At 42.0% G+C, this 25244-nt stretch overlaps 1 protein-coding gene across 2 annotated transcripts in view; it reads left to right on the top strand.

The window, feature by feature from the left end:
* Maco1 (macoilin 1) overlaps positions 1-25244 on the top strand; it is a 62877-nt gene that overhangs the window by 20841 nt on the left and 16792 nt on the right. For both annotated transcript variants that reach the window (XM_052177716.1, XM_052177715.1), the window contains exons 4-6: positions 1982-2105; positions 3535-3713; positions 6749-7250. In XM_052177716.1, the coding sequence (XP_052033676.1) occupies positions 1982-2105; positions 3535-3713; positions 6749-7250 (805 nt within the window). The remainder of the gene's footprint in view (positions 1-1981; positions 2106-3534; positions 3714-6748; positions 7251-25244) is intronic.

Below are 25244 nucleotides of genomic sequence, written 5' to 3'. Positions count from 1 at the left end.
TTTTCTATTTTTCAGTAATATTTTTATATTTATTTTAACCTAATTGATTAATGTACCAAGTAGGACATATTTAAAAGATCACTGTTGTTTTGAGAGGTTTCATTATGCATCTCTAGCTGTCCTAGAACTTTCTATGTAGAAACAAGCTAGCCTTGAGGTCAGATCAGCCTGCCTCTTCCTCCCTAGTGCTTTGGGTTACAGGTAAGTGCCACCACAGCCAGCTGGAAATAAAAAACTTCAAATGATTTTGAAGATTCGTAATCATGAAAATACCTATTTGGGTATGTTTGATCTGTAAGGCAGTAGAGCTTGCCAGCTGCCTTCACAGACCTTAGCTCAGGGTCTAGGCTTCAGGGCCCGAGGTTTTCCTTAGAAGCTGACTTCACACTGGCTGAGAACGTGGGCCTTGTCACCCATGTTCACAAATTCTCCACTGTCTTTCCTAACACTGACTGATTCAATCTGTAGATTTTCTTTTTTAAAAAATTATATTTTAAATAAAATAAAACAGAATATTTTATTTATTCTGTTGCAAGCTGCTTTCACCTTCCTGGTATTTTCATGCTTGCTTAAATGAGCATCTGCCTCTGAAAATTAAGGTTTACGTGTTTCTTACTAGAAAAACAGTATAGACCCTGGCCAGCCTGGAGCTCAGAGACCTGCCTGGCTTTGCTACCCAAGTGTTGGGAGGAAAAGCATCCACCACATCTGGCCAGATCTTCATTCTTTAGAAAACTTTCTACATTTTATTGTATAGCTTTATCATACTTAAAGTTTCCTCATAGTGAACATTTAAGTTAATCTTTGTTATTGTAAGTTTTACAGTGACTATTGTTTCTTGTATTTCTTCAGGGTAAGATCTAAAAATGAGATTCTGGGTTAAAAGTATAGGCACTTAAAGTTACGGGTACTGCCAAGCTGTCTCCGAACAGAGTTGCCATAAACTATACTAGTGTCTAGTTTGAGAATATAACTTTATCTGTACCATCCCTACACGATTTATTATCTGTCTTATTTTTTTTCCAGATAGCATCTCCCTCTGTAGCCCTGGCTGTCTTGAGCTCTGTAGACCAGGCTGGCCTCACTGATTGGCCTGCCTCTGCCTGTCCATTGCTGGGATTAAAGGTGTGGGTTACCACTGCCCAGCTTTAATTTGTTTTTTTTAAATAATGAATTATATTGGGGATCTGATTGTTTTGGTTGTAGTTCCCTTAATAACGTTTTGGTAAAGTTGAGCATTTTTTTATGACTTATATATAATTTTTCTTCATTTGCCCTCTTTTCTTTCTTATTCTTTTTTTTTTTTTTTTTTTTTTTTTCCTGAAACAGGGTCTTCCTGTGTCGTCCTGGTTGGCTTGGAACTGCACACCAGGCTGGTCTTAAACTTAAAAAAAAAAACAAAAAAGCATCTACTTGCTTCTGTCTACTGAGTGCTGGAATTAAAGGTGTACACCAACCCACACAGGCTTTTAGTTTCCCTCTAGTCTGTGGTAGGGACATTGGAACTGAAGCCAGGCTTCGCACATGTAAGGGTGTGCCCTGCTACCAGGCCACACCCTATGTAGTTTTAATTGATTTTATTTGAATCAGGACCTTATTATTTGCCCAGGCTGCCCTCAAAGTCTGAGCTCAAGCCACCCCCCTGCCTTAGTCTTCCCAGTGCTGGGACTGCTGCAGGCTCTTGGGTTGTCTTTTTTTTTTTTAATTGAGTTTTAAGAGGTCTTTAGTCAAGATTATGAATCTTTTGTTTGACATATATTATGCATGTTTCCTGACAGTTGTTTACTTTTTGTTTTCATCAGTGAGTTTGTTGGGTTGTTTGTCATAGTGAATCTTTGAGTTCAGAGCAGATTACTTTTTAGTTTAGTTGAAGTCTTAATGATGTTGCTGTCCTTGACTGATTCTCCAAGACAATGCATCTGTTGTCAGCTACTGTACCACTGATACCACTGATCTGTTGTCTTTCTGTTGTTTCCTGCAGAAAGGGGAGTATGTTTGCCTACAGTGTCCCTCTGGATACTCTTTGTTTATATTGAAGCAGCAATTAGATTTAAAGATCTGAAAAATTTTCATGTAGACCTTTGTCGACCATTTGCTGCTCACTGGTGAGTACTACTTTATTCTTAGTCTGCATTTCCTGTAGATAGGTAAATTCAGCAGAACCAGCTCATCAGACAGGGAATCCTGCTCTGTCCCACAGCTGTGTGGCTGAGCCTGCCGTTGTCTGTGAGTTTCAGTTTTCTAACCTTTCTCCTGAGGTCCAGGAAGGAGGTGCAGTGTGTCTGTCAGGTGTTTAACTCAGTAAGACTCAGCCAGATGATGTTGATGATGAGTCCAAAAATCTCAGTGAGCAGTGGCTACTCTTGAAAGCTCCCATAGTCTTTACAGAAGTCACAAGACTACTGACATTTCTAAAAGGAACATGTCTTCTTACGAAATATAAGTGAATATTGAGGTATTTTTCATTGACTCTTAACTAAAATTATTAAAAAAATAAGCTTGAATTCTGTTTACATCTGTTGTGAGAAGTACATACGTCCAAATAAACAGGCATTATATTTCTAGTATTTTTAGTTTTTACAAACAAATGAGTTAAATGAAACTTGTCACTTTAAGTCTGTAGTTAAACCACATTTAGACTAATCAAAAAATATACATTTTAACATTTATGAGCCTTAATATGGGTTTGACAATATTTATAGAAGAGTTGGAAAAGCATTAGGCAATCTAATTAGCTGGAGATATTTTTACCTTCTGTCTTAGAGTTGTAAGGACTTGTTTTAACCTAGAAGCACAGCCCAGATCATCCCTGATTCTTGTTTAATCCTTTTTTTTATAAAAGATTTATATATTTATTATATATATAGCATTCTGCATGCATGTATGCTTATAGACCAGAAAACGGCATCAAATCTCATTATAGATGGTTGAAAGCCACCATGTGGTTGCTGGGAATTGAACTCAGGACCTCTGGAAGAGCAGTCAGTGCTCTTATCCGCTGAGCCATCTCTCCAGCCTACATGTATTCTTTTTTTGAAATCCCACTGAATCCACTTAATGCTGCCAGTATGTACATGGGTGTGGGTCATGTACAGGAGCATGGGTATCTTTACTAGCTAGAGGTGGGACTTGGTGAGCCGGTACTTGACCTGTGCTGGAACTTTGGCTTGATGTTGTGCAGCCATAGCCTCTATGAGTTCTTGGGAGCGATGGCTGTCGTGTCCAGGTACCTTTAATCCTTAAAAACATAAAGAGGCCTAAATTTTAATGCATAAGGCCCATTGTTTCTTCAAAAACATTATTTGCTGTATCTGTCAATCCCTCTGGTGACTCCCGGAGTTAAAGTGTCCCTACGGTGTGCTGGGGAGTGTTTTCCTATGGTCCAGCAGACTAGTCCACAGGGCTTGTTCTGTTTGCATGAGTTTATCATCATCAACTAGAATTGGTTTTCTAATTTTTTGTATCAGTAGCCTATGTGCTTGCTACACATGTTTTTTAAATTTGCAATTATCGGCTGGACTGTCTTCCTTCTAGTATTGGGTACCCTGTGGTGACTTTGGGCTTTGGCTTCAAAAGTTATGTGAGCTACAAAATGCGGTTAAGGAAGCAGAAGGAAGTTCAGAAGGAGAACGAGTTTTACATGCAGCTTCTTCAGCAGGCCCTCCCTCCAGAGCAGCAGATGTTGCAGAAGCAGGAGAAGGAGGCCGAGGAAGGTATGTCTCCACTCCGAAGCTGCGGCCCAAAGAGGCTAGTCACAATTTGGCTCAGTAAAAGAATTTTACTGAGATTTTATATGTTCAGTTTTTCTGATATTCCTCCTTGTGCCATTGTTTGGCCATAAAATACAGAATGTGTTTGCCATATATTGTTCTTTGAGGGCCATCAGCTTCTAAATAAGGTGCTTGTTTTTCATATATTTTTATTTTTATTTTATGTGTACAGATTTTTTTTCCTGTATGTTTGTATGTGTACCACATTGGTAGTCTAGAGTCCTGGAACTGGGATTACAGGTTGCTCTGAGCCACCATGTAGCACTGGGAACTGAACTCAGGTCCTTTGTAAGAGCAACAAATGCTTTTTTTTTTAAACTGTTGAACTATCTCGCCAGTCCCTAACTCATTATTTTTAATTTTTAAAAATATAAATATGTTGTTAAAATTTTTTTTAACAGATTTATTTATTATTATTTGTAAGTACACTGTCACTGTCCTTAGACACCCCAGGAGAGGACGTCAGATCTCATTATGGATGGTTGTGAGCCACCATGTGGTTGCTGGGATTTGAACTCAGGACTGGAAGAACAGTCAGTGCTCGTAACCGCTGAGCCATCTCTCAGCCTCCTGTTAAAAATTTTTAAGAAATAGTTATTAATAAAATACATCTTGACCATGACATTGTAATTGAATCAAATCAAGACCAAAGTATAAGCAAGATGTTGGTGTGGACATGCGATGCTTCCTTCTGGCAGAGCAAGGCATGGGTTCTGTTTGAAAGTTTTATATGCATGGTACAGTGGTTCTCAAATGGACATTCAGCCAAGCGTGATAGATAAGCCGGAAGTAATACTAGTTCCCCCTGTTTAAAAGACTTTATTTATTTATCCGTAAGAGTGCTCCGTTTGCTTGTTTGCCTGCATGACAGAGAGGGCATCAGAGTGCATTATAGAGATGGTGAGCCATCATGTGGGTACTGGGAAATGTAGTTTAGGACCTCTGGAAGAGTAGATAGTTCTCCGAAACACTGAGACATCTCTCCAGCCCCCAGTACTAATTTCCTTTGCTTGGGAGTTAGAAGTTTGAGAGTATGCTTTTTAGTTAATTTATATTAAAAATTCGTTGTATCTGAAGCAGTACAAAATAGCTCTCTTTTTTAAAAAAAGACTTACTTATTTGCGTACACAGTTGCTGTCTTCAGACACACCAGAAGAGGGCATCAGATCCCATTACAGATGGTTGTAAGCAACCATGTGGTTGCTGGGAATTGAACTCAGGACCTCTGGAAGAGCAGTCAGTGCTCTTAACGGCTGAGCCATCTTTCCAGCCCCGCAAAAGAAGCTCTTAAGGAGACCATAGCACATTGAAATATACTGCACCATTATTGGAAGTTCTTTATAAGTGTCCTGGGCAATGATACAGACATATTACTTCAACACCAGAGTCACAAAAAGATAGATGCCTATAACTATAAGTCCATATTTTCTTTAATTTGAAATATTTTCAGTACTATCAGATGTTTGTTTAATATAGACATCTTTAGAGAAAGAACGAGAGAGGGGTATATATGTGTGTGTGTGAGTTGGTGTGCATGTACAGCACACATACAGAAGTAAGAGGATGTTTGTGGAGTCGGTCTCATACCTTCTTAGGTTGAACTTGGGCACTAGGCTTGTGGGGCAAACATTTTTCCGTATTGAACCATCTCCCAGGTCCAATTTAGGCCTCTTTCTAAATAGAGGTTCTTAGGAAGGTAGCCATTGGTGGGTCACTGTGCCATAGCATAAACCAATATAATAAATTTTTTTCATAAGAAATAGGTCCTAAGGCTGGGCAGTGGTGGTGCACGCCTTTAATCCCAGCACTTGGGAGGCCAAGGCAGAGGGATTTCTGAGTTCAAGGCCAGCTTGGTTTACAGAGTGAGTTCCAGGACAGCCAGGACTACACAGAGAAACCCTGTCTCAGAAAAAATAAAATTAAAAAAAAAAGGGGGTATGCTGGAGAGATGGCTCAGCAGTTAAGAGCACTGATTGCTCTTCCAGAGGTCCTGAGGTTCAAATCCCAGCAATCACATGGTGGCTCACAACTATCCGTAATGAGATCTGATGCCCTCTTCCGGTGTGTCTGAAGACAGCAACAGTATACTCACATATAATAAATAAATAATTCTAATAAATAAATAAATCTTTAAACAGAAAAAAAAAGGTCATTTTACAAAAATGACCTGCTTTTGAACTCTTATTTTGATGACAAACTTAGTTGACTTGCTATATGAATGAATTATAAAATTATAACCTTGCTTTAATGCTGTATCTTTAATTTGTTTGTTTGTTTGTTTGTTTGTTTGTTTGTTTTTATGAGACAGGGTTTCTCTGTGTAGCCCTGGCTGTCCTGGAACTCACTCTGTAGACCAGGCTGGCCTTGAACTCAGAAATCCACCTGCCTCTTCTTCCTAAGTGCTGGAATTAAAGGTGTGCGCCACCACTGTCCAGCCTTAACTTTTTTTAAAGATTTATTTATTTATTTTATTTGTTTATATGAGTATACTGTAGCTGTACAGAGGGTTGCTGGGAATTGAATAAGGACCTCTTATGCTCTGCTTGGCCCCACTTGCTCCTGCCCAAAGATTTATTATTATATCTAAGTACACTGTAGTTATCTTCAGACACCCCAGCAGAGGGTGTCAGATCTCTTTAGGGATGGTTGTGAGCCACCATGTGGTAGCTGGGATTTGAACTTAGGACCTTCAGAAGAGCAGGCAGTGCTCTTAACTGCTAAGCCATCTATCCAGCCCTCTTTAATGGTTTGAAATTCATATTTTGGTGATTTTTTTTTTCAAATGTGTCTATACTTGCTTCTTGGAGTTAGTATAATATATATTGTACTTCTGCTTCCAAGTTTCTACTGTGATTAATGTAGTGAATTTCTAGGCCTAATTAATACATTTTACTAAGTCATTCTAGTCTCTGTTTTTAAAAGCTAAATATTCCAGTATGGGTTTTTGTTTGTTTGTTGGTTTGTTTTTGGTACTGTAGCAGCCAAAGGATTGCCGGACATGGATTCCTCGATCCTTATACACCACAACGGAGGCATCCCAGCCAGCAAAAAACTTTCCACAACGTTGCCAGAGATAGAATATCGAGAAAAAGGGAAAGAAAAGGACAAGGATGCCAAGAAACACAACCTTGGAATAAATAACAACAACATTTTACAGCCTGTAGACTCTAAGATACAAGAGATTGAGTATATGGAAAACCATATCAATAGTAAAAGATTAAACAATGATCTTGTGGGAAGTACAGAAAATCTCTTAAAAGAGGACTCATGCACTGCTTCCTCAAAAAATTACAAAAACGCCAGTGGAGTTGTGAACTCGTCGCCTCGCAGTCACAGCACCACAAATGGAAGCATTCCCTCCTCGTCTAGTAAAAACGAGAAGAAGCAGAAGTGCTCCAGCAAGGGCCCGAGTGCACACAGGGACTTAATGGAGAACTGTATTCCTAACAACCAGCTGAGCAAACCAGATGCGCTGGTAAGGTGAGTGTGTGCAGATTCCCTTCCTCTTGAGGTGACTCCAGACGGACCACTTCCGTGGGCCTGCTGAAGTTGCTCCTGATCAGTGCTGAGACTGGTCCACTCATGTGTTTGCTTTACACAGGTTTGTAGGCACCTGTGTCAGCATAGTAAAGCATTGACTTTACCTTTTCTGTATTCTCAGTAAGAGGGGACAGATTTATGTGGCATAAAATCCTAAAAGATGATCCTAAAAGATGCTATGTTCATCCTTGTCTTTGCTATCATCATCATGTCTTTATGTTTGTCTATTGAAAATTATTTTTGACAAAAGGACAGCAAGAAGAGTCCGTGCCCTGTTGGTGCAAATTTCTCTGTGGTCAAACTGACAGATGTGGGGAGGAGCAAGAAAGTTGTTCTTTGACCCAGAGCTTGTCTTATTGGTTAGTTTTTCTGTAATAGGAATTTAAATTACCCATAGATAAGTCTGGGATATTCAGGTTTGAAAAGCAATCTCTTGGGCTGACAAGGTTGCTCATCGGGTAAAGGTGATTGCTGACAAACCTGGTGATCCGTAGGACCCACGTGGAGGAGGAGAGAGGACAGATGCTTGCAAGCTGTCCTCTGACCTCTTACACACGGCACTTGCACACACAACATACATTTTAAAAAGAAAAGAAAAAGAAATTTCTTGATAAAAATTCCATATGGGAACACAATACTAGAATCAGAGTTAACCAGAAACATTCCTTTTCTCAACTTTAACTCAAAGAGTGACACTGACTGGCTCAAGCTTCATTTGATTCAATTGGCAAACAGGTGTGGCTTTTTATTCTGTGTTCAATCCAGAAGCTGAGAGCTGAACTGGAGGGGTTTGGTTTTTTTGTTTTTGCTGTATGTAACTCACTCAGTTCAGTAAGGTTGTTTGTTTGTTTGTTTGTTTGTTTGTTTGTTTTGGAGACAGGGTTTCTCTGTGTAGCCCTGGCTGTCCTGGAACTCACTCTGTAGACCAGGCTGGCCTCGAACTCAGAAATCCACCAGCCTCTGCCTCCCAAGTGCTGGGATTAAAGGCGTGCGCCACCACTGCCCTGGCTAGTAAGATTCTTTTTTTTTTTTTTAAACTGTTGGGATAATTTGGAAACTACATTACACATATCACCCCCAGAGTTTTTTTTTTTTTTAAGATTTATTTATTTATTTCATGAATGTGCGTACACTGCCGCTGTCTTCAGACACACCAAAAGAGGGCATCGGATTCCATTACAGATGGTTGTGAGCCACCATGTGGATGCCGGGAATTGAACTTCTGGAAGAGCAGTCGGTGCTCTTAACCGCTGAGCCGTCTCTCCAGCCCCCGGCTAGTAAGATTCTTATATTCTTCTTTCTTTGGCTTTTTTAAAGGCCAAGGGCAATTTATTCTCTGAGGAAGAGTTTTTATCACTGTAAAAAATGTGAACCAGAGTATTGATTGGTTTTAATATTGTAAGTGATAGCCATATAAGAGAAGCGGGGTCTCTAGTATCTCTCTCTCCTGAAGCAGGCCTCTGTGCACACCAATGCAGCTGGCTGCCGGGCATACGTCTCTAGCTTCCCCACTATCCTGCCAGGTGAACGAACAGTCTGAAGAAAGTTTTTCCAGATGTCCGGAGTAGACAGACCAGTTATTGTGCATCTTATTTCAAAAAGAATTTCCCAAAATTGACTAAATGAAGCATGTGAAACCTTTGCTGCAAGTTATTTAACATCTTTACATGATTTTAGTACCAGAACAAGTTTCCTATGTTTGTGTGGTGTTGCAAGTGAGGTGAATCTGCCTTCTCAGGCACCCCAGCTAGTTGTGATACTAATTGGCTCCTGCTACCTGATCTGCCTTTGGTAAAGCAGATTGAGGACTCAAATGGCCAGTGACCTAGGGCTGTGGTATTTGTGCCCCTTTCCTGCTCTTGGGGAATGCTGCTTCCTGTTGTCACCAGTGTGGACTGTATCTTCACCTATAACCCCTCTCCCCCCAGGAAGTTCTATTTTAGGGAAGTACTTGTTGTGAGTAAGTTAATAGAAAATATATGTAAGTAGTTTTATAAACGTCTTTGGAATTATTTTCAACTTTTAATGTACTGTGGGAAAAAAAGGAACCCAGGTGTGGTGGTGCACACCCTTACCTAGAACCCACGTCTCTGTGAGGTCAAGACCGTCAGCTACACAGTGAGAAAGAACCCTGTCTTAAAACAAGAAAGCACCCCAATATCCAATACTGGGAGAAATTTATACAAATAGTCCTTGATCCCTGCCTCTGCTGGGATTAAAGGTGTGTGCACCTTTTATTTTTTATTTTCTTTGGAGACAGGGTCTCTGTATATAGCTCTGGCTGTCCTGGAACTCACTATAGATCAGGTTGTACTTGAATTCACAGAGATCTGCCTGTCTCTGCCTCCTGAGTGCTGGGTTAGAATGTGCTACTGTACGTGTCTTCTAATACAGTTTTGTAAAAGTCATACTTTTGGTTGTGTTAAAGAACTTTAGAAACTGTTCACATTGTGAAGCTTCAGGAAGAAGAGAAGCAATACAGTTAAGAACATCTTTCCCAATGTGCACAAAAAAGAGATTTGAAGAAAAAAGCTGAAATGTTGACAAAAGCTATAGCCTGTGGTAGAACGGACAGGCTTTTTTTCTCTTTATTCACATACATTTCCAGAATTCTCCACAGTGAAGAATAATGAAAGCATTAGAAAGGAAAAGAGTTTTTCACTATTTTGTTTTATATGCATGGTGTTTTACCTGCATTGCGTCTGTATTAGGGTGTCGGACCACTTGGAACTGGAGTTACACTTGTGAGCTGCCATGTGGGTGCTGGGAATTGAACCCAGGTCCTCTTAAAGAGCAGCCAGTGCTCTTAACTCTGAGCCATCTCTCAAGCCCAGAAAAGCATTTTTCTAAGCAAATTATCCACCTTGGTTAGAGGAAGCCTTATCATTTCTTTTTCTCTTGCTTGTCTGGTTTTGACATGTATGCTTTGCTGAATGCTACTAAAGCTGCTTGTCTAAACCTGATGTATTTAGGTTGTTAGTTTGCGAGAAGAGTGTCATCTTCAGATGAACCAGCTGAACTCAGTTTTCTCTGCCTAAGGGTTGTCATTGCTGTGAACACCATGGCAAAAGCCACTTGGGGAAGAATGAGTTTACTTGCTTTTGTATCACTGTTCATCACTGAAGGAAGTCAGGATAGGAACTCAAGCAGGACAGTAACCTGGAGGCAGGAACTGATACAGAGGCCATGGAGGGTGCTGCTAACTGGTTTGCTCCGCCTGCTCCCTTATAGAACCCAGGGTGGCACCACCCACAGTGGGCTGGGCCCTTCCACATCAGTCACTTTGTAAATGCCCTAGAGAGTTGTCAACAAACCAGTCTGTTTTTTTGTTTTGTTTTTGTTTTTGTTTTTTTTTAAAGATTTGTTTATTTTACACTGTAGCTGTCTTCAGATACCCCAGAAGAGGGCATCAGATCTCATTACAGATGATTATGAGCTACCAGGTAGTTGCCGGGAATTGAACTTGGGACCTTCAGAAGAGTAGTTGGTGCTCTTAACCCCTTGGCCATCTCTCCAGCCCCCAACAACCTAGTCTTATGAAGGGTTTTTTTTTTCTTTCTTCTTTTTTTAATGCACATTGGTGTTTTGCTTACATGTATATCTGGGTAAGGGTGTTAGCTCTTGGAGTTACAGACAGTTGTGAGCTGCCATATGGGTGCTGGGAATTGAATTCTGGGTCCTCTAGAAGAACATTTAGTGTTCTTAAACACTGAGCCATCTCTCCAGCCCTGCAGGGATTTTCTTAATTGAGGTTCCCTCTTCCAAATGTCTACAGCTTGTGCTAAGTCAACATAGAACTAGCCAGCATAGACTCTGAGGGTCTCATGTAGGTATGCGGGGCCAACTGTGGGCATGTACCTTCTTCAGGCATGCTGTGGTTGTGCATGGCTTTGACCTGGCTATGACTCCACAGGGATGCTCTCCATACCATTTATGACACAATCTTCAGCTATGTCTTGCCAGGATCATAGTTGGAAACAATTTTTGAAGAATTAATTCTTTTGGGTATCTGCGTTGACTAGCAGTTAAGAACTTTCAGAGAACTTTCAAGAGACATCTTGAGGTGGTTGTTGAGATTTGCTAGCATTGTGCAGGGCCAGCATGCCTGGGTCTTTTCTTAAGTCCCACCAGTTCTGTGGGTGTGCCCGAAGATGTTGTATTCCTTAGTGGCAGGCAGGCCACTGCCGGTTTTGTCGTTGTTGTTTGTTTATTTAAGGTTTTATTTTTATTTTTAATTTATTTTATTCGAGACTGGGTTTCTCTATGTAGCCTTGATAGTAGTTGTGATACCCACAACTCGGTAGACAAGACTGACCTTGAACTCCCTCCCAAGTGCTGGGGTTAAAGGTGTTCACCACTACTGCCTGGCCTGATACTTAATTTTTTTTTTTTAATAAATAGGACCTGTATTTATTTATTATATGTAAGTACACTGAAGCTATCTTCAGAAACACCAGAAGAGGACATCAGATCCCATAACAGATGGTTGTGAGCCACCATGTGGTTTCTGGGATTTGAACTCAGAACCTTTAGAAGAGCACTCGGTGCTCTTAACCCCTGAGCCATCTCACCAGCCCCTGATACTTAATTTTTAAAATGTTACATATCGTTTATTTATTAGAGAAAAGGTCTCACTTTGTCATCTTAGTTGGCCAAGAACTCAAAGAGCATAGATCCTGCTAGACTTCAATTCACACAAATCAACCAACCTCCCTCTGCTTCCCACGTTCTGCCAACATGCCAAGGTAGTTTTTAGTTGTTTGTGTGTCTGTGCGAGTGTGCATGCACGCTTGCGCATGTGTTGTTTTCTGTATGTGAATACAGTGTGGTGAGAAGTGTGAGCAGAGCATTGGATTCCTTGTAACTAGAGTTACGGACGGTTATAAGCCCCCCCAGGGGGTGTGGCAGCCAAGGGTGGGGCTGCACAGGAACTGTGTACTCTGCTCATGAGCCCTCTCCAGCCTCACACTGCTCGCTTTTCCACTTATGCATTTTGTTGAAGCATAGCTCCCTTGTTTACACAATTCCAGTGACTGCTTTTGTGGCAGAGTTGAGTAGCTGTGGCAGACTCTGTAGCTACAAATACTCACCTTTTGGCCCTATTCAGAAAAATGTGTTGGCCTGCTTTGTTCAGCACTTACTTGTTCTTTCCTTTTAATAGATTGTGAAATTCAGAATGTCTTCATCTTTGTGTCTTTCAAAAAGAAGGTTCGTAGTGAATGAATATGTCTTAGCTAAGAGAGTAACCTGGGAGAAGGGGCTGAGCGAGTGAGACGGGAAACCACATGGGGAGATGGCTAAGTGAGGGAGGCTGGGCCTTGGGAATGGTACAAACCAAGTTTTCCCAGAAAACTTGGGGGTTTGCCAAGGCTAGTCCAATGTCCTCTTTTGGTTTGAGAAATACATTATCTTACTATAGGACTCTGTTCCAACTTGATTCTGTGAATTATCCTTTTGTTTTGTTCTTTTTGTATATATGTTTTTGTTCTTTAAACACAGTCTCTATATAGTTCAGGCTGTCTTGGAGCTTGCTGTGGAGATCAGTCTGGCTGAGAACTCAGAGATCAATTGTCTCTGCCTCCTGAACGCTGGGACTAAAGGCATGGGCCATTCGAGATGATTTTGTGAGTTCTGAGCTCGGTATTTAAATACAGACTTAAAAATGTTAGTAACCAAAAAGGTTTTTCTTCCTAATGTGGCAGAAATTCTAGTTAAACCAGAAAGCAGTGAGGTCATTTATGTCAGCCAAGTGCTGTGCTGGGAAGGAAGGGGTAGCTTGTTACCTCAGAGAGGAGCTTGTTACTTCTCAGTGCCCAGTTCAAAGGCATGTTAGTCTGTCTAGTGCTACAGAAGAATTCCTGTGAAAACTGGGCTGGTGGTTCAAGTTAGAGCTTTTATTACTTTTTTAAGAGGACCAGAGTTCAGTTTCCAGTGTGCAGCTTTTAACTAATTCATTCTCTCTCTCTCTCTTTATCTATCAATAAGAAAAACATTCTCTCTCTCTCTCTCTCTCTCTCTCTCTCTCTCTCTCTCTCTCTCTTTATCTATCAATAAGAAAAACATTTTTTAAAAACTATAAAAAGAAACCAGGTAGTGGTGGTGCATACTCTTAATGCCTAATGCCAGCACTTAGAAGGCAGAGTTAGGCAGATTTCTGTGAGTTCCAGGACAGCAAGGGCTATACAGAGAAAGCCTGCATTGAAACCCATCCACTCTCCCAAACATAAGGAATAAAAAGAAGGAAATTACCCCGCTGCCATGATACAAATCCTGACAATTTTACTGTGTTTTCTTCTTATTAGCTAATTCTAATTGTTAATTGTGGTCAGTATTTGTGAAACTTTAAAAAAAAACTATTTTAAAACAGTTTTTAAGTTCATAGAAAAATGGAGCAGGAGCTACTGAGAGTTCCTCACATATGGTGTCCTCTGTTAGAGCTGACAACTTGTACTGACACTGCTATAGCCTGGTCCTTAGGGCTGACATGTATTCACTCTTGTGGCTGAGTTCTGTGGGCTCAGATGGATTTATAACAGCACCCGCTACTGGAGCAGCATACAAGCAGTTTGTCTTAAGCCCTCTGCCTTCTCACTTGCTGTCAGGCCCTGTGAGGCTGCATCGGTCTTACTGGCCTGCCTTTCAGCATATCACAATGATTCATTTAGTCAGTGGGTCTCGGTTCTTTCTGTCTTGGTAACATTTCTTTTTAAGGCTGACTGTCTGGGTAGATGTACCAGTTTCCTGTGGTCCTTTATCTACTGTAGCATAGCTCATTGCTTCCAGGTTTTGCTATAGAAATGAAGTCACAGTGACCAGGGGCCATGTGATGGAAAAGTGTCCTCTAACTCACTTGCACTTCATATTATCTTCTTTTAGAGGTGAGTTTTTGTTTGTTTGTTCATTTGTTTGTTTTTATTAGTCCCAGTTTTTAATCAGATTGTTTTCTTTTTTTTGGATTTGGTTTTTTTCGAGACAGGGTTTCTCTGTCTACCCCTGACTGTCCTGGAACTCACTCTGTAGACCAGGCCTCAAACTCAGAAATCAACCTGCCTCTGCCTCCCAGAGTGCTGGGATTACAAGCGTGCGCCACCACCGCCCTGCAATAAATTTTTATTAGATATCTTTTTTGAAATATTTTTCTCTGATGAAGCATTTCTTCAACTCTTTCTTTTTTCAGATTATTTTATGTGTAAGAATGTTTTGCTTGTATGTATTATGTCTGTGCACCAAAAGCGTGGCAGGTGAGCCAGAGGACATGGCTCACCGGGAACTGGAGTGGGGATGGTTGTAAGCCACCATGTAGGTGCTAGACTTTTAACTGCTGAGCCATCTCTCAAGCCCCTGTGGTTTTCTGTGTGTGTTTGTAAGCAGGATCTTACTGGGGAGACCCTGGCTGGCCTGGAAGTCTCTTTGTAGGCCAGGCTGGCCTCAACCACACAGTGATGAGTCCCAACTTCCCAAGCACTGGTATTAAAGGCGTGCGCCATCACGCCTGCTTTGTGGTTTTATACTTTTTGGCAGCCTTTTGAGTTTTTTGGGGGGGTTTTTTGTGGTTTGATTTAGGATTTTTGTTGGTTTGTTTTAATTGTGTGTGTCTGTGTCACATCTGGGTATTGGACCTTCTTGCATTAGAGTTACTGGTAGTTGTGAGCTACCTGACCTGGGAACTGAACTTGGCTCCTCCGAAAGAGCCATGAGCACTCTTAACCACCATTCATTCATTCGTTTGTTTGTTTATTTATTTATTTGGATTTGGTATTTTCGAGATCGGGTTTCTCTGTGTAGCCCTGGCTGTTCTGGAACTCACTCTATATAGACCAGGCTGGCCTCGAACTCAGAAATTCGCCTGCCTCTGTGAGTGATGGGATTACAGGCGTGCGCCACCACCGCCCGGCTACTCTTAACTATCTTCTCAGCCTTCCTTGACTTTTTTTTTTTTAAAGAACACATCTTCCACTCAACCTCCATGCTGGGATTGCTTATGCTAGGCAAGGGTTCTGTCTGTGAGTTGTATTTGTAACCCCATAAATGTGAAGTTTTAATGTAGCTGAGCTTCCTTCTTGCCTTGTTGCTTTAGAACATGTAGCTTTTATGCTCTTAAAATATACCAAAATCACTTCCTCCACTTATCCTCATCTCATTTTTCTGGTAAAGAAAAAGTCCTTTGTAGGTGTCTGGTTGTCAAGTCCCTGAGAGCTGAGCTGTCAGGTGGTCAGTGTGACACCTGGACTGCTGCGGTCATGGGTCATTGGCAAGGGTTTCTTCTCAGCACAGCCCAAGACTGAGAGTTCTTGTTGGTGAGTGTTACTTGTTATAAGTTCCATTGTTAAGGGAGAGGCCTCAAAACAAAATGTAAACTGCTCCATATTCTGTAGGGGGCTGGAGAGATGGCTCAGTGGTTAAGAGCACCGACTGCTCTTCCAAAGGTCCTGAGTTCAAATCCCAGCAACCGCATGGTGGCTCACAACCATCCGTAATGAGATCTGACTCCCTCTTCTGGATGGAGTGTCTGAAGACAGCTACAGTGTACTCACATATAATAAATAAATTAATTAATAAAAAAAAAGACATGATCCATATTCTGTAGGAAGGCTGAAACAAAAGTCTCCTTTAAGTCTTTTTTTGTCCCACTCCCTCTCATGCTCCAAAAATGGAAGACTTTTTCTGTTTTGTTTTGTTTTTTTCTGAAATAGGGTTTCTCTGTGTGGTTCTGGCTGTCCTGGAACTCACTTTGTAGACCAGGCTGGCCTCGAACTCAGAAATACGCCTGCCTCTGCCTCCCAAGCACTGGGACTAAAGGCGTGTGCCAACATTGTCTGGCTTTTTTGTTTTGAGAGCAAGTTTCTCTCAATTGCCCTGGCTGTCCTAGAACTCCATATGTAGACCATGCCAACCTTGAACTCAGATCCACTTGTCTTTGCCTCCCTAGTGCTGGGATTAAATTAAAGACATGCACCACCATGCCTGGCTAGGAGACTCATTTTTTACAAATTATTATGTTTAATTTGACATAAACTTGCTAAAGTAGTCAAATTATAGATGATATAATGATAAGAGTCAATAAGAAATAAATTTCTAGCAGGGCGGTGGTGGCGTACACCTTTAGTCCGAGTACTTGGGAGGCAGAGGCAGGCAGATTTCTGAGTTCAAGGCCAGCCTGGTCTACAGAGTGAGTTCTAGGACAGCCAGGGCTACACAGAAAAACACTGTCTCGAAAAACCAAAAAAAAAAAAATTTTTTTTTTTCTATTTGGGCAGCACATCTTTAATCTTAGCACTCGGGAGGCAGAGGCAGTCAGACCATTGAATTAGAGGGCAGCCTGATCTACAGCATGAGTTCTAGGACAGCCAAGGCAACACAGTTTCAAGAAACTGTCTTGAAAAACCATTAAATAAGTAAATATATATCCAGATGTCGTGGTTAACAGAATAGCATGACCATATTGGATTTAGAGTCTTTACTTTTTACTTTTAGAAACTATCTAAGAGGTGTGTACACTGGCCTCTTTGGCCCAGGCCGTAAGTGAACCCGGAGATGAAGACTGGGGCTGGTGCCCAAGTGGGCTCTCCTCTTCCTCCGCCGCCATGCCGCCCCACCCCCAGTGTCTCTGTGTGGCCCTGCTTGTCCCGAAACTCTCTTTGTAGACCAGGCTGGCCTCAAACTCAAGAGAACCATCTGCCTCTGTCTCCTGCGTGCTTGGATTAATGGTGTGCCTGGCTTATTTTTGTTCTTGTTTTCTGTTTTTTAAAGTCAAATACAACTGCCACCAGAATTAGATGTTTTGGTCTTAATGCTAAAATCTATAGAAAAAAATACATAAAACTTCATATTTTACTTTCTTGTTCTGGGTATCTTAAAATGTCTTATCCTTCATAAGACACAGGGTGCTCCATCCTCGGGCTATTAGTCAAGGGGCTGACTGCTTGTGCCCTGGAGCTTCTGTGGTCCCTGAAAGTCAGCTCTAGTGAGAGCTAGCTTAGGAATTAGTCCTGGAGCCAGAGCCCCCAGCATGGGGTCTAACCTGTGTTGAATAGGCCTAGCAAACCCCAGCAAAAGAAGAGGAGCAGCAAAAAGGAGGAGAGGTCATCTCGCTTGCTCCTCCTCCTGCGTGGGTGTGGGAGGCTGCTGCATTGAGTGTGGGTGCTGCTGAGAGTGCAGGTCCTGGGGATTGTGAAGATTTAGAAGGAGAAAGCCTTTAAAAGTGGGGAAAAAGGAAAACTAGGTCACGTTAACATCCTGACTACCTCCTTTATTCCTTTTTTTTTTTTTTTTTTTTTTTTTTTTCCCCGAGACAGGGTTTCTCTGTATAGCTCTGGCTGTCCTGGAACTTACTGTGTAGACCAGGCTGGCCTCGAACTCAGAAATCTGCCTGCCTCTGCCTCCCAAGTGCTGGAATTAAAGGCATGTGCTGCCACCACCCAGCTCCTTTATTCCTAGGTGAAAAAATATTTATTTTTATTTCACGTACATTGATGTTTTGCTTGCATATATGTTTGTGTGAAGTTGTCAAATCCTCTGAAACCGGAATTAAAGGCACTTATGAACTGCCATGTGGTTGTTGGGAGTTGGACCCGTGTCCTCTGGAAGAGCAGCTAATGCTCTTGACCACTGCGCCATCTCTCCAGCCCTTCCTTTCTAAATTTGGGGGAGCTCTTTTAGCTACAGCAAAATACAATAATTTAAAACTTAGTTTCTCCTGTAATTAATTCTGTTTATTTGTTGACCTGAGATCCCAGGATGGAGGAATGTAGAACACAGGTCTTAGGATTTCCCCCAAATCTTTAAACAACAGATGCTGTGCCTCAGAGGGAAAGGAGTTCAGAGAAGCACTTGAGACGGTTCCATTAGTTTATTTACACTAAGGAGGGTGTCTTAGTAAGGGTTTTACTGCTGTGAACAGACACCATGACCAACGCAACTCTTATAAGGACAACATTTAATTGGGGCTGGCTTACAGGTTCAGAGGTTCAGTCCATTATCATCAAGGCAGGAACATGGCAGCATCCAAGTGGGCATGGTGCAGGAGGAACTGAGAGTTCTAAATCTTCCTCTGAAGGATGCTAGCAGAATACTGGCTTCCTGGCAGCTAGGATGAGGGTCCCACACCCACAGGGACATACCTACTCCAACAAGGCCACACCTACTCCAAAAGGGCCACACCTTCTAGTAGTGCCACTCCCTGGACCAAGCATATACAAACCATAACAGAGTGTGTAACTTACACTCAGACTCAAGAACCAGTTCTGATGAAAGCCTCAGGGTCTGTGGGACACATTTTCAGAGCTTGTGAGTTGGGGCAGCACAGTTGGTAAAAAGACTTGGTGTGTTATATCTCCTTGGTGCCTGGGGTTCACTAGCAAGGAGATAGAATGACTTACAGTCATTCTCCTTCTTTGTAGTCCAGAGGAACCTTGTATTCATTGCATAAATCCTTATATGTATATTTACAATAGTAAATCCTTAGTTGTAGTCCACGGGAACCTTATATTTATTATGTTTTAAGACTCAGTTTCTCTTAAAACAGAGGACTGGGGCTAAAGAGATGTCTCAGCCAGTAGGAGCTCGTGTTGCTTGTTCAGAGGACCCAGTTTTGATTCTCAGTGCTTATAACCATCTGTAACTACAGTTTCTGGGATCCTACACGCTTCTCTGACCCCCATGGGCACCAGGTGCAGACATGGTACACAGACAGACAGACAAAATACCTACACATGTTCAATAAAATAGAGGTTGATAAGATGTCAAAATCCTTAAAATTAAAAAAACAAAGCTAGCTTTCTTTTCTGATTAGAACTTGCTAGAAGATCATTCCATGTGGTGTGACTGCACTCCACAGACTCCACAGACCTTTTAGCCTCATCTTCTAGGTACCAAGCTTCCCAAGTGGCATGTGATCTCTGATGTCTAGAAGATTCCTTAATATTTGTGGTCTTGTTCTTTGGAACAGTTTATTGAACTTGCTGTTTTGAATTCCCTCACATTTGTAAGATGTCTACACACAACTTAAAATAACCTAACCTAGGCTAAGAAGAGGGCTCAGTGAGCAAGGCACTGCAGCCTGTGGCCCAGGTTTGAGCCCTAGAACCCAAACAAAGGTCGCTAGAGAGCCAAGTCCACAGTTGTGTCTATGCTGCCTAAGAGCATGGTGCATGCTCACACAGACACACACATCATTCTCACATGCATACAGAAATACTAAATAAGTTATGCAAAATGCAGCTGGCAAAATAGCTCAGCAAGTGGACCCACATGATGGGAGAAGAGGAAGGACTTCACCAAGTTCTCTCTGACCCCCACACACAATGCTATGCTGTGTTCTGCCACTTCTGGTGGGAGTGTACAAAGGAATAATCAGCCTCAAAAATGTAAACACTGGAGGCAAGGGTGGCAAACTCAAGAGGCAGAAGCAGTCGGATCTCTGAGTTAAAGGCCAGCTTGGTCTGCGGGGTGGCAGGCCATCAGGGCTACACAGAGAAATCCTGTCTCACAACACAAATACATTGGTGATAATAATAATAAATATACACATGTTCTTTAGAAGGAGAGATGCATTGTTTAGAACTGATAGTGGATTCAGTGTAGTTGTGTTTGAGTAGCTATGAAAAAAAGTCCAAGAAGCCAGTTTGTTTTCCTTGGGAAGTTTTCAAAGTAGCACAAAATGGAGGCTTATTTCCTGGAAGAGCAAAAAGGCCTGACTTCATTGTAACTTTTTTTTTTTAGATTTATTTGTTTTATGTATATGAGTACACTGAAGATATCGTCAGACACACCAGAAGAGGGCATCAGCTCCCGTTACAGATGGTTGTGAGCCACCATGTGGGTGCTGGGAATTGAACTCCAGACCTCTGGAAGAGCAGTCAGTGCTCTTGACCACTGAGCCATCTCCAGCCCTTTTGTAATTCTTTATCACTCCATCTTTTATTACTCCTTTTCAGTAGCCAGGCCCAGATGTAGGTGACAGTAGATGAGGCTGACTCCTAGCACTAGGAGTAAAGAAGAAAGGTCCAGGTCCAGGATGCAACAGAGAAACGCAGAAGGTTCTGAATTCCAGCTCTAGGTTTAGGAACAAAGCAAGAACAGAACCAGAGCTACAGACTGCCTGGCAGGAGGAGGCCTGAGGGCGCTCAGCCAGGAGCTGCTTCTGTTGGAAACAGATGAAGTCAAACAAGCACTTACCTAGTGTCACGTGCCTTCTCAGGGGAGCGCCTTCTATTGACCACAACACTATCTCCCAAGGAAAGTCTAAGGTCCTACAAAGTACTGTATGGAAGCAGTGGTTAGGGAGGAAGGGAACTAAAGTTGGAAGCCTGGTGTGTTTCTCAGGTACATAGAACATCCTTACACATTGCCTGAGGAATTGCAGTTTGTAGGGATTCTTCTGCGTTTTGACTTTCTGTGTTGCTTCCTCTTTACAGCAGTGCTTCTCAACCTTCCTAGTGCTTGGACCTTTTAATACAGGTCCTCACGTTGTGACCCCAACCATAATTTCTTTGTTGTTGTTGCTACTCCATAGTTGTAATTTTGCTATTGATTCATGTAAATGTCTGTCTTTTCCTATGGTCTTGGGGGCCCTGTGACAGGGTCCTTTGCTTCCCAAAGGGGTCACTACCCACAGGTCGACACTACCCACAGGTCGAAGATCCTTGTCTCACATCATCTAGTGCCCAGCACAATAACTGAAAGGTCAGTGGGGATAGAGGCTTCCTTTGAGTCTCCTAATTGATTATAATGAAACTCAAGGCTCTTTCGTGTAGCTCAGGCTGTAACTGGGATGATATTGAACTCCTCAGAGGCCTTGCTGTAATCACAGGAGTGAGTGCTGTGATCACAGGTATGTGCTGCCCTACCCAGTTCTGCATATTTTAAGGAACCTAAGATGTTCTGGAAGCCAGGCAGTAACTGAGCCACACCGTAGGTCCTCAAGGTCTCTGGGATTAGGAAACCTTGACAGTACCTAGGACAAGATCTTGTTGCTTTGGGAGAAGTTGATAACAATTTTATTTAATAAAAAGAAAGGGAAAGAAAAACTGTACTGCTATTCGCTTTCGTTCTGAATTCTAGGAAGTTTTACAGTTTGGCATCTATCCCTACTTTTTCTAGAGGTGATGTAGGAGGTGAAAGGAACCTCCAAGTTGCAGGGAGAGGACCAGGGCAGAAACCTCTGGGAGACTGCTGTCCAGCCAGCCATTCACACCACCTCTTGGTTATGTCTAGAGCTAAGGGATTTTGTCGCAGGCTATCTCTCAACAATAAAAGGGAGAAATCTGTCTTGTCTTCTTTCTCTGTCCTGCTGGGCCTGGCCTTCCACCTGCCCAGGCCCAGACTCTGCCTCTGTGTCTCCTGGCAAAAACTCAGGCTCCACCTTTCTGTCCCAGGAAGCACCCGTCCTAGGTGGGGAGCATTATCCAGCCCAGTAAGGAGAGTGTGCATTTGCTTATGAAGTTTGTGTTTGAATACATTTTGCCTGAGTATCAGAACTTGGGGAAGAGGTGTGCTCCCTATACACCAAGTGCTCTGCAGACTGACCTGCTGACCCTGCTGGAACAGGCCTCTCTGTTTTCAGTGGGATGCATTAGTGGTTATCTTAAATGGCATCTTTCCTAGCTAAGAGATAAAAGTGTGTGAGGTCTTAGAATGACGACTCCAAAAGCCAGACACTTAGAGGTTCTGGCCAGTTTAGATTAAATGGGTTGGAGAAAGTGTGACTACTAAATTATTTGGAAAAAATAAGCAGTAGATTCATTCATAAGTCTATTTTTAAAAGTTAAGTGGTTTTTGTTTGTCTCTTTGGAAACAAACTTAATTTATATTTGTCTGGCACTATGTCTGAGCAAGTATACTGTGGCAGACCTGATTTATTTTCATTTCCTGCTCTGTCTGTAATATTTTAGGCCTTTTTAGTTTTACTTGGTTGGTCTTGTTTGTGTTAATTCACAAGACAGATTGTGCTTATTTTAACCATTAAAGGAATTTTAAAACTATATAAAAATATAATCGTGGTAATAGGAACATGATTTATATTTAAATCAGGCTACTTTATGATGTGAGCGCCATCAGCATAGTAGAGACTAGACAGAAATGAAGGTAAGCCCGTTGTTTCCGTGTCTGATAGCTCCAGCAGGACACAAGTGACCTCTGCCTGGGAGGGATAGGTTCTGACGCTTTACCCTGTCAAAAAAGCAGATTTCATTTCCTCATCACAGAAAGCATGATTTAATATAAATCTCCGTGTGCATCTCAAGTTGCTGCATCAATAGATATTTCATTATAAAGACTTTAAGCTTTTTATTATGTATATGTGCCCATATACATGTTGAGATCAGGATACTTGCATGAATTGGTTCTCTGCTAGTGTGAGTTCTAGGAATCTAACTCAAGTCATCAGCCTAGGCAGCAAGCACCTTTTTCTATTGAGTCATCTTGCCAGCCCTTTTTTTTAATTAATTAATTTATTTATTTATTTTTTTTTTGGCTTTTTGGATTTGGTTTTTTCGAGACAGGGTTTCTCTGTATAGCCCTGGCTGTCCTGGAACTCACTCTGTAGACCAGGCTGGCCTCGAACTCAGAAATCTGCCTGCCTCTGCCTCCCAGAGTGCTGGGATCACAGGTGTGTGCCACCACCGCCCAGCTTGCCAGCCCATTTTAAAAGACTTTTCATATAAACTCATGTTTTATCACCTTTATTTATGATGTGTGTGTGTGTGTGTGTGTGTGTGTGTGTGTGCGCGTGCGTGCGCGCATGTGGGGGAGGTTGTGGTTTGGTAGTGGTGGTTGGTTTTTTTTTTTGTTTTGTTTTGTTTATTTTTGGAGACAGCCCTGGAACTCACTCTGTAGACTACACTAGCCTCAGACTTAAGAGATCCACCTACCTTTCCTTTCCAAGTGCTGGGATTAGAAGTGTGAGCCACAATGCCCAACAAGATGCTACTTTTGGGCACGCATGGCTTTCTTGAAGAATTTAGGAAGTCAGCACCATGTTTCTCTACTCCGTAGAGGCCTCTGGAGTACTTTCTCTATCTCTGGATAGTCTCTTTCTAATCCTTATTTTTTCATTAGCTTTATTATAAATCAAAATACCACAAAACAAGAATTTAGTGTGTTAAGACCTCCTATATCTTTAAGGAAATTAATGTGTTCCCCTTTGTGTTTGTCTTAGTTCAGGCTTTATTGCTGCGCAGAGACACCATGACCAAGACAACTCTTACACAGGAAAGCATTTAATTGGGACTGACAATGTTTCAAAGGTTTAGTTCATTCTTGCCATGGCTGAAAGCATGGTGGTTTGCAGTCATGATGGTGGAGGGCATCATGAGAGTTCGTTCTGTATCTTGATCTGTAGGCATCAGAAGCACGCTGGGTATAGCTTGAATATATGACTTCAAAGCCCACCTCCATAGCAATACACTTCCTTCCGCAAGGCCACATCTACTCCAACAAGGCCACACCTTCTAATAATGTCACTCTCTTAAAAGATCAGGCATTTAAACACATGAGTCTATGGGGGCCATACCTATACCAACTTGACAGAGTGTGACAGAAGATGGAACAGATATATAAGATATTTTATAATACAGTTTCACCTAATAATCAGGTCATCAGGATGTTTAATTTGGGGCATTTGTGTCTGGTAAGCAACTGTCCTACACTGAGGCACAAAAAAGCTTCACTTTGGTATTTCCCGAGCTGTGGTTGATAGACTGTGTTGGAACAGCTTTCAGTCAGTGTAGGTCTCACATAAGGAGGGGTGTACTATCTGTCAGGTGCATGGCATACACTGACATTGCCTTGACTGACCCATGCTGCCTGTGTCTGTCAATGTGGGAGACCTGGCAGGGGGTGAAAGTTTATATGGAGGGTTATCACTATTTTTTCTGGGGTTAGGTGCTTGATTTACCTAAAACAAGTACTGTCTTCTTCTTAAAGTACACAGGGCCTACTCATGGAATTAGATACTTACCTTTTTTAAAAAAACTATTTATTTATTATATGTAAGTATACTGTAGCTGTCACCAGACACTCCAGAAGAGGGCGTCAGATTTCATTTCAGATGGTTGTGAGCCACCATGTAGTTGCTGGGATTTGAACTCAGGACCTTCGGAAGAGCAGTTAGTGCTCTTAACTGCTGAGCCATCTCTCCAGCCCAGATACTTACCTTGATGGGGCTTTCCTTTCCTTTCCTTTTTCCTTTTTCCTTTTTCCTTTTTCCTTTTTCCTTTTTCCTTTTTCCTTTTTCCTTTTTCCTTTCCTTTCCTTTCCTTTTTTTTGTTTTTCGAGACAGAGCTTTTCTATGTAGCCCTGGCTGTCCTGGAACTCACTCTGTACACCAGGCTGGCCTCGAACTCAGAAATCCACCCCCCCTCTGCCTCCCAAGTGCTGGGATTAAAGGCGTGAGCAATTGTATCACTAGTCCCTGAGACACATGCACAGGGGCAGATTCAACATGAGAATGACTGAGGCTCAGCACAAGGTAGTGAGCGCTATATTAACCATGAGAGCACAAGGGCCCCAGAAGGCCCTCTGACCCAGTACTAGAGCGTGTTTGACTGTTCTTTCCATGCTAGGCCTTGAAGAATGGGTAGGATTCTCTGTTCCCACAGCACAGTCACGGGCAGGTGTCAGAAAACAGATCAATAGCAGGGTTCATTAGGAAAGCTGCCTCAGTCGCAGTCTGTGTAACTTAGATGTGGTTTTCAGACTACCCTTTCCTTTGCCACTAGAAGCAGACTATAGTCTAGAAATATAGAGGAAAGTTCCAGAGCCAAGGGTCCTGACCCTCTAGTCCAGGGTCCAGCCAGCAGCTCACAGAGACATGACGATGCAAGACTCCTAGAGTGGCTCTGCAGCTGGGTTTTCCCTTGGTGGATTCTTATTTAAGAAAGATCTGCTTGTTCCTCACAGATCTTCATCTTGTCAAAACTCACTATCCCGTGCCTT

This window comes from Apodemus sylvaticus, chromosome 3 (assembly GCF_947179515.1).
Source record: "Apodemus sylvaticus chromosome 3, mApoSyl1.1, whole genome shotgun sequence".
NCBI classification, from domain to species: domain Eukaryota; kingdom Metazoa; phylum Chordata; class Mammalia; order Rodentia; family Muridae; genus Apodemus; species Apodemus sylvaticus.
The sequence above is the reverse complement of the archived record's forward strand: the minus strand, read 5'-3'. Positions and strand labels throughout refer to the sequence as shown.